Source organism: Phacochoerus africanus, chromosome 4 (assembly GCF_016906955.1).
Source record: "Phacochoerus africanus isolate WHEZ1 chromosome 4, ROS_Pafr_v1, whole genome shotgun sequence".
Classification (NCBI taxonomy): Eukaryota; Metazoa; Chordata; class Mammalia; order Artiodactyla; family Suidae; genus Phacochoerus; species Phacochoerus africanus.
The window spans coordinates 8466878-8483365 of record NC_062547.1 but is presented as its reverse complement, the minus strand read 5'-3'; the positions used below and the strand labels follow the sequence as shown (position 1 = coordinate 8483365).

General features: G+C 55.2%; 1 protein-coding gene across 1 annotated transcript; it reads left to right on the top strand.

Annotated features, from left to right (window-relative positions):
• The first annotated feature begins 2048 nt into the window (after positions 1–2048).
• LGALS12 (galectin 12) lies at positions 2049–14206 on the top strand. The gene is made up of 9 exons (XM_047774100.1): positions 2049–2476; positions 4644–4732; positions 4833–5046; positions 6134–6253; positions 7095–7133; positions 7948–7974; positions 9418–9506; positions 12825–12975; positions 13700–14206. The coding sequence occupies exons 1-9, from the start codon at positions 2408–2410 to the stop codon at positions 13844–13846; spliced, it is 945 nt and encodes a 314-aa protein (XP_047630056.1). The 5' UTR covers positions 2049–2407; the 3' UTR covers positions 13847–14206.
• The last annotated feature ends 2282 nt before the right edge of the window (positions 14207–16488 follow it).

Here is a 16488-nt window from a genome sequence, read left to right as displayed (position 1 = left end):
AACCCCACCTGCCAGCATCAGGGTACCATCGGCCCTTTCCTAACCTCCCTCACCTCGCCCCCTTCACCCACACCCTGGCCTAAGACAAAGATTCTGTCCCCTCACCCCCATGCCTGGCCAGACCAACAGACACTAAGGCCCTCTCTTATTCCGGAGTCTCTCAGGGTCAACAAGCCCGGGACGGATGTGTGCTTTAAGCCCAATCAGGTCCCTCCAAGCTGCCAAAAGCCAGGGTTCCCTGAAAAGAGAGATGAAATTCACCCTCCCCCTTCCTTCTGCACTGCCCCCCCACACACACACCACCGCCCGCCACTGCCCCCACGGCAGGCCCTCGACAGCCCCTGGGGCCGACTGTTGCAATAGCTTGGAGTTTCAGAAAGAGACTAGTTAGAGCTGGTGCTCTGTTATGGGCTAAATTGTGTCTCCCCAGGCAAAAAATCATATACTGAGTCCTAACCCCCATAACTAGAATGTGACTGCCTTTGGAGATAAAGCCTTTGAAAAGGTAATTAGGGTAAAATGAGGTCCTGGGATGGGCCGGAATCCAACCCAGTCCATCTCCTGATAGGAAGAGATGAGAACACAAACTTCAACAAGCCATGGAGAGAATCCCCCCCCCCCCGCCGCCAAAAAAAAAGAAAGAAAAACCCTGCTGACACCTGATCTGGGCTTTTAGCCCCCAGAACTGGGAGAAAATAAACTCTTGTTGTTTCAGCCCGGGTACCCAGCCTATGGGATTTGGTTATGGGCGCCCTGCCTGACTCAAACAGCCCCCTTCCTCAGTCCGCGGAGGAGGCACTGAGGCTGGGATGGCAGTCAGGAGGGGCAGGAGGGGCGCCTTCGAGGCTGGGGCGGGATCCAGATCTGACTCCCACTGGCAGAGGTCCCTGTCCTTGCCCAACCAGTTTCTCCACTTTGAGTTTCTCCCCACCCCCTGCTCCCGGGTCTGTATATTATTCTTCCTGATTGCACTTGGGATCGAATTTCCCCATTCAAAACGCCTTCAGCCACCCAGCTCCACCTGCCCAGCAGGATCTCAACAAACTCCTAGCCTTCTGGGACTCCAAGCCCTGCTGAGTTAGGACCTAAGTCGAAGTCATTGCTTCTCAAGCATTGACTTGCATCAGAATCACCAGGAGACTGTGTTAAAATGCTGATTCCTGGGCCCTGCCACCAGAGGTTTCTCCTCAGTAGGTCTGGGGATGGGGCCCAAAGCTTGCACTTTCAACAGGCTTCCAGGCGGGCTGCAGATGCAGCCTTTGAGCAGCTCCCCAGGACCACCCGGGCACTTGCCCCTCCATCAGAGCAGTCAAGCGCTTACTTTTTCCTCGCACCCCTTGCCCTTAAGCCTTTGCCCAGCCTGGCCCTGCCAGGAAGTCCCTGGGGCCAAGTCTGACATCGTGGTCAGATCTCAGGACCTCCCAACTCAGGATAAAGGTGAGAGGTTGTACTGCATTTTAAAGCGGAAGCTTTGTTGGAATCTGAACCAGAACTGGGAATGACTAGTCCAAAGGATCGTGGGGGAACTTGACATCACACACACACACACACACACACACACACACACACACACGCCCGCAGGAATCTAGATCCATTCTCAGATAGAGACCCCCATTTGAGATGTGCCGCTGTGGTCACCCTATCTATATACAGATGACCCAAGGTAAGCGGCTTGTCCCAGGGCACACAGCACATTACAGCAGAGGCTGAGCAAGAACCTTCGGGGCAGCTGTGTGCCCACCGCTGCCTTTTCTCAATTTAAGAGAGTCCCCTCTCTCCCCGCCCTTTCTCACTTCTCACCACCCCACTTCCTTGTGACCCCAGCTGGGCCCTGGCGTTTCCAGCCGGTGCTGAAACGGAGCCCCAGAGGATTATAAAACTTGCCAAAGGGAGAAGAGTGGGGAAAGGGGCAGAGAAATGAGGGCGAGATGGAAAATGTTGTGGGAGGGGAGGAGAAACCACTCATTGGTGGCCAGGAAGCTGGGGGCGGGGCTTCTCCTGGGACCCGCCCACGTGTACCACCTTTCCTGCCTCTGACCGCAAGGGCAGATCCCTATTGACCGCAAAAGAACCAGCCTCTGGGCTCCCTCTTCAAGGGGCAGTGAGCTTCAGGGCCTGGGGGCTGGTTAGTTGTCTGGTTAGTGCAAGCTTCGTGCCCCTCACCACGAATTTTTGCTGACACCCAGTCCAGCCAGTGGGGCTGCAGCTGGGGTGAGACCCTGGGGGTGGACAGCTGCCCTCCCAGCCCTGCTCCTAGCGTCATTAGGACCCTGCCAGGTACAGGTGAGACTGACAGCTGGGAGAGCTGCCTCAGGCACTTAGGATCGGGCTGGGAAGGTGAGTCAGTCCAGTGGGGGCAGGGCTCTGGAATTGGGATCTGCAGCCCAAGTTGGAGGTGCCCCCCCCCATGTCACCTGGAGAGAAACTGGACCCGCTTCCTGACACCTTCATCCTGCAGCCGCCAGTCTTCCACCCGGTGAGCATCTGCTCAGATCTGGAACCTCCAGGGTCTCAGGGCTCAGTTGGGCTCAGACTGGCAGTCGGGGGGTGAGGGATGGGGGGATGGCGAGGCCCTCAGTCCTGGGTCCAGCTTCCCCAGCCCCATGGGCTCTGGAAACCCTCCTGAGCTTAGCAACGTGGCTGACAGTTCATCCCCACCTGAGTGTCAGTGACTGTTGGGCTCACGGGTCCTTCACATTTTAAAAGTAGTAGGGTCTGGGAGTTGCCGCTGTGGCGCAGTGGTTAACGAATCCGACTAGGAACCATGAGGTTGTGGGGTCGATCCCTGGCCTTGCTCGGTGGGTTAAGAATCTGGTGTTGCCGTGAGCTGTGGTGTGGGTCGCAGATGCGGCTTGGATCCCGTGTTGCTGTGGCTCTGGCGTAGGCCGGTGTCTACAGCTCCAATTAGACCCCTACCCTAGGAATCTCCATATGCCACGGGAGCGGCTCAAGAAAAGGCAAAAAGATAAGAAAAAAAATAAAAAATAAAAGTAGTAGGGTCTGGAGTTCCCCTTGTGGCTCAGCAGTAGCAAACCCAACAGGTATCCATGAGGATGCAGGTTTGATCCCCTGCCCCACTCAGTAGGTCAAGGATCTGGCCTTGCCACAAGATGCAGTGTAGGTCACAGACATGGCTGGATCTGGTGTTACAGTGGCTGTGGCGTAGGCCAGCAACTGCAGCTCTGATTCGACCCCTAGCCTGGGAACGTCCATATGCTGCAGGTCCATCCCTAAAAAGAAAAAAAAGTAGTAAGTCCTGGAGACACAGTGCTGTCCCCTGCTACAGCCTGGGGGGCGTGGGTGTCATTGCGGGGACGCTGATCACACAGACAGGGCCATTCATCTCCAGCCTGGAAGGGAGTCAGGTCGAAACCTCCAGGTCGGAGAGAGATTGGGTTGGGGTTTCCTGGATTCCTCCTTTAGCTTAGTGCCCAGCAGATTTCCTTAAGCCTGGCATGCTTTACAGAAGGCTGAACTCCCAGCAGACACTACCCTCCCACTAATGAGCACTAATTATCATTTTCTCTTTACTTGGTCCTCTGCTCCCTGGCGCACTGCATCAGCTCAGTTAATTACAGGCCAGGCGCAGAGCCTGGGAAGGAGGAAGGACTGACCGGCTGAGCCTGCCTAACCTGTGGTTATTCTGACAGCTCGGGGTCTCCTGCACCTCCCCAGCCTGTATATAGCAGCTCCTTGCTTTGCAAGCTGGGAGCCCCCACCTAGAGGGCAGCACTGTTGGGATGCAGCTTCTGAAGGCTGCTGGGAGCTGGAGAACATCGCATGAGGGCCAGTCTTGTGATACTGCCCATTTCGTACCTGTGGCACATTCACGTTTGGTCTGCAGACATCTCTTCAGAGCTCCGGCTGGGCCAGGCCAGGCACTGAACCTGCAGAAGCAAAAGACAGGGCTTCAGCTTTGAGGGGTTTGTGCCTCCCAGGGTGAACAGCCGCCACCTGGTTCCCTCTAAGCCAGCGGGCCAGGGGCCAAACTAGCCATGCCAGCAGAGAGCATGCTGAGGGAAGCAGTAATTTGGGTACCAAAATGGATGATGCTTAGAGAAGGTGTCAGAGCCTGTAAAGTCAAGGCAGATTTCTCAGGGTGGAGGGAAGGCAGAGGAAACAGCTCCAGAAAAGGTCAGGAGTGGTAAAATTGTACTGTGTTGTGTTTTAGGCACGACAGGGGAAAGGTAAGCTGGGAAGATGGGCGGGGTCGTTGTCAGGTCAGGGTCTGTGCTCAGGTCCCAACTTGGCCATCCTTCTGCCTCCCACTTCCCAGGCTCTGGCCAATGGACAGTCCTCAGGAAGCTCTGACAGCAGGCTTCTGGAGGCCAGGGTGGCAGCCAGCCTCCCTGGGGACACTCTTGTGCCCTTGGAGCTGGGGAAAGGGGCTGGGCTGGCGCTCCGAGGGGGCAGGGGAGCTGAATCTGGTTCCCCCTGTGCAATGTGGCTTTGATGTGTGAAAGACCAGGAAAGGGGAGGAGACGGAAGAAAACATTTCGGAGAAAATAAATCTTTCCTCATAAGGATGTTTTCTGTTTGGGGTGGGAGAGGTGAGTTTTCTTGTCGCTCTCCCCTCTCCACCTCCCCGGGCTCTTGAGGACGTTTTTCCTACCCCATGTGGGTGGGTTTCTCCCCTTATGCAGGTGGTTCCTTATGTCACGACGATTTTTGGTGGCCTGCGAGCAGGCAAGATGGTCCTGCTCCAGGGAGTGGTCCCTCTAGATGCGCGCAGGTAAGGGGGCTGCTCCACGGGGCTTCCTCTCTGCCTTTGGGGTTTCTGGGGGGTCTCTGATTGGAGGTGCCCTTTGAGAGCCTCACCCCCCGCCCACCAGGTTCCAGGTGGACTTCCAGTGCGGCTGCAGCCTACATCCCCGGCCGGATATTGCCATCCATTTCAACCCTCGCTTCCATACCACCAAGCCCCACGTCATCTGCAACACCCTTCAGGGCGGGCACTGGCAAGCCGAGGCCCGGTGGCCCCACCTGGCCCTGCAGAGAGGAGCCAGCTTCCTCATCCTCTTTCTCTTTGGAAATGAGGAGATGAAGGTGAGTGGAAGGGACAGACACCAGGGGTCCTGAACTTGTGTCCTTCTGCCCTTCCTTCCTTCAGCTGAATTCTCCATGTCACTGTGTTAGGTGGGGTCTTGAGGGCACAGTCTAGGACCCAGGGCACCAAGGAGCTGCCAAGCCTGCTTCCAAGCTGCCCTGGGCCCACATGGCCCTGTGCATGTGGCAGCATTCAGCAGGCTTTATGGGCTGGCACCGAGGCCATAGTCAGAGGGAAGCATCTACAGAGCACCTGCCATATGCCCGGCTCTGCTCTAAGCCCTTAAATATCAGCCCATTGAATTCTCACAACAACCCAGGAGGAAGCTACTTTCCTTTTTTGTTTGTTTCTTGTTTTTTAGGGCTGCACCCGTGGCATATGGAGGTTACCAGGTAGGGGTCGAATCAGAGCTGCAGCTGCCGGCCTACACCCCAGCCACAGCAACATAGGATCCTTAACCTGCTGAGTGAGGCTAGGAATCAAACCCACATCCACATGGGCAGTTGGGTTCTTTACCGCTGAGCCACAATGGGAACTCCAGGAGGATGGTACTTTCATTCTCCCCATCTCGCAGCTGAGGGGGCAGGGGATCGGGAGAGAGAAGTTGGCTCAAGTCTTTCACCACTGATATGAACTCCTGCCAGAGGGATTTTCAGACGTCTCCAGTGGGGAGGGACCTGGTGGGAGCCAGCAGTGAGGGCGGGACCTGTGGGACAGGGGTCCACATGGCCTCATGAGCCTCCATTTCCTACCTTGAATGGGGATGAGACTGCTACAGGTGCCAGCAGGGCAGCTGAGAGGGGAAGTGGGGCCGACAAGGGGAAGGGCTGTGTCAGGGGCAGAGAGGGGCATTGGCGGGTGCGGCATCTGCCAGCTCCACACCGCAACCTTGGGGAGGTCGGTTAAGCTCCCTGAGCCTCAGGCACCTGATCTGTAACAGGTGCCTGCCTAGTAGAGTTGGCGTGACATTGAATGAGGAAGATTTAAGTTGGTGTGAGAAATGAGGAAGCGTGTTCACGGATGCCCAGCAAGCATGGACTTAGGAGCATCAGCTGCTGCCAAGCCTGTTCTTGTCTATCTCTCCAGGTGAGCGTGAATGGACACCACTTTCTCCACTACCGCTACCGGCTTCCGCTGTCCCGTGTAGACACCCTGGGCATATACGGTGACATCTTGGTGACAGCCGTCGGGTTTCTGAACATCAACGTAAGTTCACTTGGGGCCAAAGCCTGGGTAGCAGTAGCCTCTGATGTCCCCTGATGCCTGGACAGGCCGGACCCCCTGCTGCCCCAGACAAGCCCTGTGACACCAGTTATAACCAAGGTGGAGGGAATCCATCGAGGTGTTGGACATAAGGGGGGGTGAGGCGACCCCAGAAGGGGGCCCAAGACCCTCGGGTAAGACGTCTGTACTGGCATGGGGTCTGGTCAGTGGAGAGCAGTGGCCTGAAGGCAAATGACCTGGAAACTTGGAGCCGCGCAGCCCAAATGTAGCACTGGCTGTAGCACTCCCGACTAAGGAGCTTCTAAAAACGCAGGAGTGGAGTTCCCGTCGTGGCACAGTGGTTAACGAATCCAACTGGGAACCATGAGGTTGCTGGTTCGATCCCTGGCCTTTCTCAGCGGGTTAGGGATCTGGCGTTGCCATGAGCTGTGGTGTAGGTCGCAGATGCGGCTCAGATCCCACGTTGCTGTGGCTGAGGTGTAGGCCAGCGGCTACAGCTCTGATTTAGACCCCTAGCCTGGGAACCTCCAAATGCTGCAGAAAGCAGCCCTAAAAAAGGCAAAAAGACCAAAAAAAATGCAGATTTCAGGAACATGCCACCAGAAATTCTGATTCAGTATATCAGAAGTGGGGCCCAGGAGAGCATGTTCAAAATGCAGGGTTTAAGAACCCTGAAAAGGCCTCAGGGAGATGAGAGGCTATCAAGGCCACAGCCAGCCGCTGCCCCCTCCCAGACACACAGGGCAGGCAAGGGCCAAATAAATGGCCCTGGGGCTTGCAGTGGTCCCGAACCCTGCCTGTTGCTTCTTCTCTCTCCTAACAGCCGTTTGTGGAGGGCGGTAGCGAGTATCCGGTTGGACACGTGAGTTTCTTGGGAGCAGGGTGGCCCTGGCGGTCCCAGCCACATCGGCTGAGCCCTGAGCCTCCCCCAGGGGGCCCTACTTTCACTGCATCAGGCCCAGCTGCCCCTTCCCTCACTGCACGGTTGCCATGGTTATGGCTGGCTCCACCCCAGCCCTAGGGAGCCAAGACTTGCCTCTCCCTGCACCAGGACCAGACCAGAACGATGGGTGGGGTGAGCTGGCAGGGCCCCAGTATTCCTATCAGAAGATCCAATCCACCTCAGTTGGAGCTTTCAGTTCTCAGCAACCCTGTGAGGTAGCCAGTGCCTGCCCAGAGCCACACAGGGAGTGAACGACACCCCTCCATCCAGTTCCTCCCCAATATTCCAGAGCTGGTGTCCATCTGACTTCAAGAGGACTCCACTGGGGCTCCAGTCATTATATCCTGTATTATCTCTGGAGAGGCCAATCCCAAATATCCCCAATTTTTAAGAATAATCTCAGAGTTCCTGTCATGGTGCAACGGAAATGAATCCAACTAGGAACCATGAAGTTGCAGGTTCAACCCCTGGCCTTGCTCAGTGGGTTAAGGATCCGGCATTGCCGTGAGCTGTGGTGTAGGTCGCAGATGCGGCTTGGATCTGGTGTTGCTGTGGCTCTGGCATAGGCCGGCAGCTGTAGCTTCAATTAGACCCCCAGCCCAGGAATCTCCATATGCCGCGGGGTACGGCCCTAAAAACGACAAAAAGACAAAAAAAAAAAAGAATAAGAGGTTCCCTTTCAACAGAGCAAACACCACGTGGCCTCCATGTCCTCTCTTTCTTTCCTTGACAGCCTTTCCTGCTGAAGAGCCCCAGGCTGGTGAGTGAACCTGCTCCTTCAGGGGTGGGCGGGTGGGCGGGCACCCCCACCTGCTGGGAGACGGCTTCAACATGGGCTTTCCCCTCCTTGATAGGAAACCGCACACTGAGGGTGGGCTGGCAGCTTCAGGCTGAAGCTCCATCTTTATTTTACCTTTTCTCCATTCATCCTTCATGCAATCATCTGCTATTCTGTGCCAGGCCCAGTGCCAGGCTCTAGGACAGGGGCACAAGCCAGCTCCAGCCCTCCAGCTGCTCACAGGCTGGTGGGGAGGCAGACCAGCAAATGAGCCATTACAGCCTGAAGTGCAGCATTAGGAGCTCATGGCATGAGGGGCGGGGGGAGAGGGAGTCAAGGAAGAACCAGGGAGAATGGACTACAGGAGGGGAGCATGCAATAGGTGTTTAATAAATGAGCAGAGCTGTCTCCTCCAGGATGCAGGCCTAGAGGCAGAAACTCACTTGCCCCAGGGCTCCCTGGTGCTTAAGGGTGGCCCAGGAAGCAAATCTTAGGGGCAGCTGCCTTGTTGCCCAAACTCAGCTTCGAAACTCGGCCTCGGTCCACCATTGCCAACTAGAAACGTGGAGACAGGAGGTCCCATCGTGGCGCAGCAGAAACGAATCCAACTAGGAACCATGAGGTTGAGGGGTTCGATCCCTGGCCTTGCTCAGTGGGTTAAGGATCCGATGTTGCCGTGAGCTGTGGTGTAGATCACAAACAGACCAGATCTGGCGTGGCTGCGGCTGTGGTGTAGGCCGGCAGCGGCGGCGGCAGCTGCTCCAATTCAACCCCTAGCCTGGGAATCTCCATATGCTGCAGGTGCAGCCCTAAAAAGACAAAAAGATTAAAAAAAATAATTTAATTTAAAAAAAAAGAAAAGAAACATGGATACAGAGTTTGGGATGAAGGAGAAAAAAGATACCTTTATGGCTTTGCCAAAGGAGGCCACAACAGGCGAACACCTTAAAGACTGGGCCCCGCCTTGGGAGAGCTTAGAAAGCGGTTTTACAGTTTGGGGAGTGGAAAATAGGACGGCAGATCAGGGTAGAGGCCAGCCTTAGTGGCCCCAGGACTGGTGCTGTTGGTCCTCCTTTCAGGAATGAAGACGGCTTTGGCAGGTACTTAGCATCTTCCATTTGCTGGGGGTTTTAGTTCTGCAGAAAGACTCAAAGATATTGCTGTGTATATTCCTTGAGAGGAACCAGGACCCTGCGCCACGGCTGCACCATTGTCTCTTGGCCCTGGTCTCTGCATCCCCTCCCTTCCCTGATCAGTGACTGTTTGAAACCTGCCCTTTGGAACTCAGGGAAGGTCATGGAGCCTGAAGCTTCGTCCCTAAAAACAAGGAATGGAGGACCCAGAAAGGCTTGTGTGCCCAGGAGCCCTACAGGGCCCTGCTCAGCTACCCCCTCCCCATCTCAGTCATCTCTCGTGTTCCTTCAGGAGGTGCCCTGTTCGCGTGCCCTTCCCCGGGGTCTCTGGCCCGGACAGGTCATCATAGTGCGGGGACTGGTCTTGCCAGAGCCGAAGGAGTAAGTATCCAGAAGGAGGGAGGGAGCCACAGCTCTGTGCCAGCTGAGAATTTTGTGAGCCTTTTTTTTTTTTGTCTTCTTTTAGGGCCGCACCTGCACCATATGGAGGTTCCTAGGCTAGGGGTCGAATCGGAGCTGTAGCCCCCAGACTACTCCAGCCACGTGGGATCTAAGCCATGTCTGCGACCTACACCACAGCTCTCGGCAGCACGGGATCCTTAACCCACTGAGCAAGGCCAGGGATCGAACCTGCGTCTTCATGGATGCTAGTCGGATTTGTGAACGGCTGAGCCACAAGGGAACTCCAAGCCTCACTACTTTAATCTCCAGCACCACTATTTCATTTCATCCCCTTACAGATGAGTAGAAAGCAACTGCCCAGGGTCACAGAGCTTGTGAAAGTCTGGTCTGGGATTGGGTCCAGGGCTCAGGCCACCTTCATGCACCAGCAGCCACAGTTCTGGGAGTACCTTCCCTGCCTGTACTTCAGGGCAGGCCAGCCAGCCTCTCGCCGCAGGTCCCAGCTGGAGCCTCAGGAAAAGGCCCTTTAAAGGCACAGGCTGAGCCCCAGATACAGGCTGTGACCTCCCACAGTGACACAGTGCCAGAGGTAGGGACTTAGAGGGACTCAATAACCAAGCGGATGCTGCCCGACTCCTCCCACAGGGGGCGCTCCCGCTCCACCTCCAAAACCTGTGGGCCCCAAGCCAGTTAGACACGTGTCTTTCTCTTTCCCTTTATTTCTTTCTTTTTCCTTCTTTCCTTCTCTCCTCCTTTCCTTCTTTCTGGAATTATCCTGGATTTCATGACTTTTCTGGGCCAGATTTCCTGGTTTTGGCTCCTGCTAAGGACAGTTAACACCTGTGCAACTTCACAGCAACTACTTTTCCTTCCTATGGTTCAGTTTCCTTGTCTGTAAAAAGGGATCAAAATAGTGCCAAGTTCAGGGACAGCATAAATGCATAGAATTGTGCCAGGCACGTAGCGAGGGCTCCACAAATGTGGCATCAGAATTGTTTTGGTGGAGGGGAAGAGGAGTGAGAACTCTCATGTGCTCCCTACCCAAACCCCTTCTGTTTTTTTTTGGGGGGGGGGGTTGGGGGGGTTTTTTTGTTTGTTTTTTGCTTTTTAAGGGCCGCATTTGCGGCATATGGAGGTTCCCAGGCTAGGGGTCGAATCGGAGCTGTAGCCTCCAGGCTACACCACAGCCACAGCCACAGCCACGCCAGATGAGAGCCACATCTGTGACCTACACCACAGCTCACGGCAACACCGGATCCTTAACCCACTGAGCAAGGCCAGGGATCGAACCTGCATCCTCATGGATGCTAGTCAGATTCGTTTCCGCTGCGCGACGGACGATGGGAACTCATGTTTTTGTTTTAAAGTCACTGACCTCAATAAGCCCTTGCCCTGCACACATGCTCCTGGTCAGGCCTGCGAATTCCGAGCAGGCATGCAGCGCAGTCCTGGACAGCATGGGCCTCCAAAGCCCAGGCACTGGGTTGGATTCCTGGGTTTGCCTCATATGAACTGTGATCTTGAGCCTGGAGTCCTAAGTTGTCCCATCAGAAAGAAAAAAAAAAGGAGAATGATAATCCCAACCCTATGGAGAAAACGGAAAAGTTCCCAGTGAAAGAAAGAACCCCTAGAGGTTCCCACTATGGTGCAGTGGGGTTGGCAGCATCTCTGGAGCCCTAGGTAGCAGGTCCCAGCCCCAGCCCCGCACAGTGGGTTACTAAGGATGTGGTGTTGCTGCAGCCACAGTATAGGTCACAGCTGCAGCTCATGTCTGATCCCTGGCGCAGAAACTCCATATGCCACGGGGCAAAGAGAGAAGGAAAGAACCCATACCCCGACCCCCCCCAAAAAAACCTTAGAGGCAGGAGACCAGGTTCATGTCTTAGCTCAAAGTCACATGACAATTATTAATGACACAGCAAGTGACTGCCGTCATTAAAGGCCCATGAATTCACATGTCCTCAGAGGCCAGACAGGTCACATAAATAGGGAGGCACCAGGTTGAGAAGCTGGTGTATCAGAAAGGATACCATAGACTCACTCGTGCCAGCTCTCCTGATTATTATTCTCTTTTAAAAAGAGAAGCTGGGAGTTCCCGTCGTGGTGCAGTGGCTAACGAATCCAACTAGGAACCATGAGGTTACGGGTTCGATCCCTGCCCTTGCTCAGTGGGTTGACGATCCGGCGTTGCCGTGAGCTGTGGTGTAGGTCGCAGACACGGCTCGGATCCCACGTTGCTGTGGCTCTGGCGTGGGCTGGTGTCAACAGCTCCGATTAGACCCCTAGCCTGGGAACCTCCATATGCCACGGGAGCGGCCCAACAAATGGCAAAAGACAAAAAAAAAAAAGAGAGAGAGAGAAGCTGGGAGTTCCCGTCATGGCTCTGTGTTTAACAAACCCAACTGCTATCCAAGAGGACGCAGGTCCGATCCCTGGCCTCGCTCAGTGCATTAAGGATCCAGTGTTGCTGTGAGCTGTGGTGTAGGTCACAGATGCGGCTCGGATCCCGAGTTGCTGTGGCTGTGGCGTAGGCCGGCGGCTTCAGCTCCGTTTTGACCCCTAGCCTAGGAACCTCCATATGCCGCAGGCGTGGCCCCTAAAAAAAAAAAAAAGAAGCTGGAAGCCAGCATTTATAAATGTTCTCATTCTTTGAGAATGGTATTGAAGTTGAAGAATACTGAGAACCAGCCAGAACATTTTTACAGGCTAAGTCAACCCTGGGCCACGAACCTCAAGGCTTAGCACAGTGCCTGGCGCTTAGCAGACCTGCAGTAAATGCACTGCTGCTGCTGCTGCTGCTGCTATTTTCTGAGGGCAGCTGGCTTGAACTGGGGGCACCTGGTTCATTTGCATGACAAGTTCGTCCTTCCCTCTCTACCTCCCCTGCCTAACCACTGAGTCAGGATACGCTGTAGCCTCAAAGAGCTTCCACAGAGCATCACCAGGCACCTGAGGGTGGGAATTCATTACCCAGCAGAGGGCTGTGCCCGACAGAGCGGAGAGAGGCCCCTGAGGCCTCCCAGAGTCTTCAGGCCAGTGGGAAGGCAAAGCCTGATCTGGGGAGGCGGGTGGGGACGGGCGCTCCAGCCCGCGGGTGGCAATGAAGTGATTCCAGCGGATGGAAGCAGGGAGGCCACTCAGCTCTTTCTGGGGCTGGAATCTGTGCCCATTCTTCCAGCCGCCGTCGTCCCACCTCCATCCCGCTGCTCAGGATCAGCAGCCACAGCCCGGAGGAGTCAGGGGGCCAGGGCCTGGGGACTGCGGAGGCTGAGCCCCCTCTCCCGCCCTCCCCCGCAGTTTCACACTCCGTCTGCGGGACGAGGCCGCCCACGTTCCTGTGACGCTCAGGGCATCCTTTGCAGACAGAACTCTAGCCTGGGTCTCGCGCTGGGGCGGGAAGAAGCTGATCCCGGCCCCCTTCCTCTTCTACCCCCAGCGATTCTTCGAGGTGGGTGAGAGCCAAGACGCCTGGCCCCCCAGGGCTAGGCTGCAGAGCTGCATTCCCTTCCAGAAGCACTGGGGGTGCGTCCTGGGGGCGGGGAAGCCAGAGTGGTGGGAGAGGGAAGAGCCCTGTGGGGGAATTTCATGCCCAGAAACCTCCCCCTCCCCATGTAATTAAACAGGGCAGGCCCTGACATGGGCATTATTTAAAAGCCCCCTTAAGGAGTTCCTATTGGGGCTCAGCAGTAATGAACCTGACTAGTATCCATGAGGAAGCAGGTTCAATTCCAGACCTTGCTCAGTGGGTTAAGGATCTGGCCTGCCCTGAGCTGTGGTGAGGTCTCAGAGTTGGCTGGGATCTCATGCTGCTGTGGCTGGGATAGACCCCTAACCTGGGAACTTCCATATGCCTCAGGAGCAGCCCTAAAAAGCAGGTAAATTAATATAAATCCCCCCTAATGACTCCAAGGTGCAACTTAGGTTGAGACCACTCCTCCAGGGGACGCAGCCACTGTTACAGATGGTGAAACAGGCCCAGACCTGAGCAGATCCATGTGGAAGGGCTGGTGACAAGCCGGGCCCCTAGTCCTGGTCTTGCCCACCACTGGGTGCCCCTCGGGTCCAGTCTTTGTGTCCTCAGGTGGGAGGAGCAGAGCGGCTCGCTGAGTGGGACATCACGCAGGTAAGGGAGGGTCTAGTAGCCTGCAGCGCCCCCTGCCCTCCTTTCCCAGGTGCTGCTCCTGTGCCAGGAGGGAGGGCTGAAGTTGGCACTCAACGGGCAAGGCCTGGGGGCCACCAGCCTGGGCCCACAGGCCCTGGAGCGGCTACGAGAGCTGCAGATCAGTGGCAGCATCCAGCTCTACTGTGTCCACTACTGAGGAGGGTTCCGGAGGGCCCAGCCAGAGAAGAGGAGGGCCAGCTGTATCTGGGGCCCCACCAGATGGCCCCCGTCCCCTCCCCTCATTAAACTGTCCACCTGTCACCATGGCATTCAGCCTGCCTGGCTCGCTTCTGAAGCTACGAGCCTGAGCCTGCAGAGGCCTTGGGCCTCATCGCAGAGGGTAGGCATGAGACCTCGAAGGCTCTGGAAACTCTGCCGCTCTCTCTGCCAGGAATTTGGCTCTGTGCTCCTGCAGGGCCCAGACAAGGAGGCAGGCTTTGTAGCCTAAGGAAGATACTCCAAACTACAGTGGCTTCAAAAATTTTAGACATTTAGGAGTTCCTGTTGTGGCTCAGCAGGTTAAGAACCCAACTGGTATCCATGAGGATGCTGGTTCAATTTCTGGCCTCGATCAGCGGGTTAAGGATCTCACATTGTCGCAAACTAAGATGTGGGTCACAGATGCGCCTTGGATCTGGAGTGGCTATGGCTATGGTGTAGACTGGCAGCTGCAGCTCGGATTTGACCCCTAGCCTGGGAACTTCCATATGCCACAGGTGCGGCCCTAAAAGAGAAAAGGAAAAAAAAAAAAATTTTTTTTTTAGATGTTTCTTTCCTTCTTGTCTAACAGAGAACTCGTCCAGGTCCATGGACAGCTCTGCTCCCCACAGACTCTGGGGGTCATGTGGTCATCATCCTACCACCCCCAGGGCAAGAGCACCACCTGCATGGCAAAAGCTCAGCTGCCACCACATCTAGCTTTCAACCACTGAGAAGGCAAATAGAAAGGATGGCCAAGGCCCATACGTATGACCTGATGTCATAAGCCCCGGGCCTGGGCTGGGCGCACACTGCTTACCCGTATACTTCATCAGCGAGTGATCAGTTACACGGCCACGCTAGGCAGGGGAGGCTGGCAGTGCCCTCCGTGGGACTGATGATGTGCCCGGCCAGTGCTCCTCCTGTGATTCCTGGTATGTTTGGTTTCATGTGTACCATCTTCTTTTGTGTTGTCTATTTACACTTGCTATTTTTCCTTACATGTTCACCTTTCTGGCTTGCTATTGGATTGTTAAAATCTTCTGTATTACTCTCCTTTTTTTTTTTTCTTATGCTGACTTGGAAGTTATGAATTCCATCTGACGCTTCTAGGGTGCCCACATTCATGCTTCGAAACTCAGGGGCTGATATTAAAATCAAAAATGCTCCCCTGGAGTTCCCGTCGTGGCTCAGTGGTTAACGAATCCGACTAGGGACCATGAGGTTGCAGGTTCGATCCCTGGCCTTGCTCAGTGGGTTGGGGGTCCTGCATTGCCGTGAGCTGTGGTGTAGGTAGCAGACGTGGCTCGGATCCGGTGTTGCTGTGGCTCTGGCGTAGGCCAGTGGCTACAGCTCTGATTCGACCCCCAGCCTGGGAACCTCCATATGCCATGGGAGCGGCTCCAGAAAAGGCAAAAAGACAAAAAAAAAAAAAAAAGATGCTCCCCTGCTTGTTGTTTATCTCCTGGAATGGATGTGCAAAAGGGCCCTGCTGCACGGCCCAGGGAACTGTGTGTGATTGGGTCACTGGGCTATATAACAGAACTTGAAGAAATATTACAAATCAACTATACTTTAATTAAAAAAAAAAAAGGCATTTCCATCGTGGCTCAGTGAAAACAAAACCAACTAGCATCCATGAGGATGCAGCTTCGATCCCTGGCCTTGGTCAGTGGGTTAAGGATCCAGTGTTGCATGAGCTGTGGTGTAGGCTGCAGATGGGACTCAGATCCCATGTTGCTGTGGCTGTGGTGTAGGCCAGGGGCTACAGCTCCGATTCGACCCCTAGCTTGGGAACCTCCATATGCCACAGGTGCAGCCCTAAAAAATGCCCACCCCACCCCCCAGAAAAGAAAAAAAAAAATCTCAGGGGTAGGGTTGGGCCAGCCTTCCCTATAGCAACCAAGGGTACGTGCGCCTGAGCCCCCCACCCCCACCCAGAGTGGCTTCTTTGGGGGGAAGGGCGATGCTGCAGCTTCATCACTTGGTGGGAAACCAGGAAGCTGCCGGCCCTTGTCTCAGAGACACGGGGAAGGAGGAAGTGTCCCCGGAGGGTGTTGGCGGAGTATACGTCCACTCAGGTGGGCATCACATACACATGGCTGTGTTTCTGAGTGTGTGCTCAGCGTCTTTCCAAAACATCCAGGCACCAGGCCCACCCAGGACAACACTGAGCTGTCGGTCTTGAGCCCCTTCTCCCCTTGCAGACAGACCCTCAAGCCCAGATGCCCTGCTCCCAGTGTCTGTGGCCTTGTTGAGCACCCTCCTTCAACCCTCTGGGCCTCGGGGTGCCCTTCTGTCATAGCTGACGTCCTGAGAGATGCAAGATGAAGGGACCTCTCTTTTTTCCCATTTTTTAAAGTTCTTTTGAAGTATAGTTGTTTACTATTTTGTGATGATTTCTGCTGTACAACAGTGTGATTCAGTTTTTTTTGGGGGGGGGAGTTGGTATTTTTGTTTTGCTTTGTTTTTTCTATTTAGGGCCATACCCACAGCATATGGAGGTTCCCAGGCTAAGGGTCAAATCAGAGCTATAGCCGCTGGCCTATGCCAGAGCCACAGCAACACGGGATCGGAACCGCGTCTGCAACGTACACCACA

What these genes read in the sequence shown, in the direction of transcription:
- LGALS12 (XM_047774100.1), top strand. Translation starts at nt 2,408, where the DNA reads ATGTCACCTGGAGAGAAACTGGACCCGCTTCCTGACACCTTCATCCTG. An exon ending in AGCCGCCAGTCTTCCACCCG is followed by an intron (nt 2,477 to 4,643) that starts GTGAGCATCTGC and finishes CCCCTTATGCAG; the next exon opens with GTGGTTCCTTATGTCACGAC. An exon ending in GTCCCTCTAGATGCGCGCAG is followed by an intron (nt 4,733 to 4,832) that starts GTAAGGGGGCTG and finishes CCCGCCCACCAG; the next exon opens with GTTCCAGGTGGACTTCCAGT.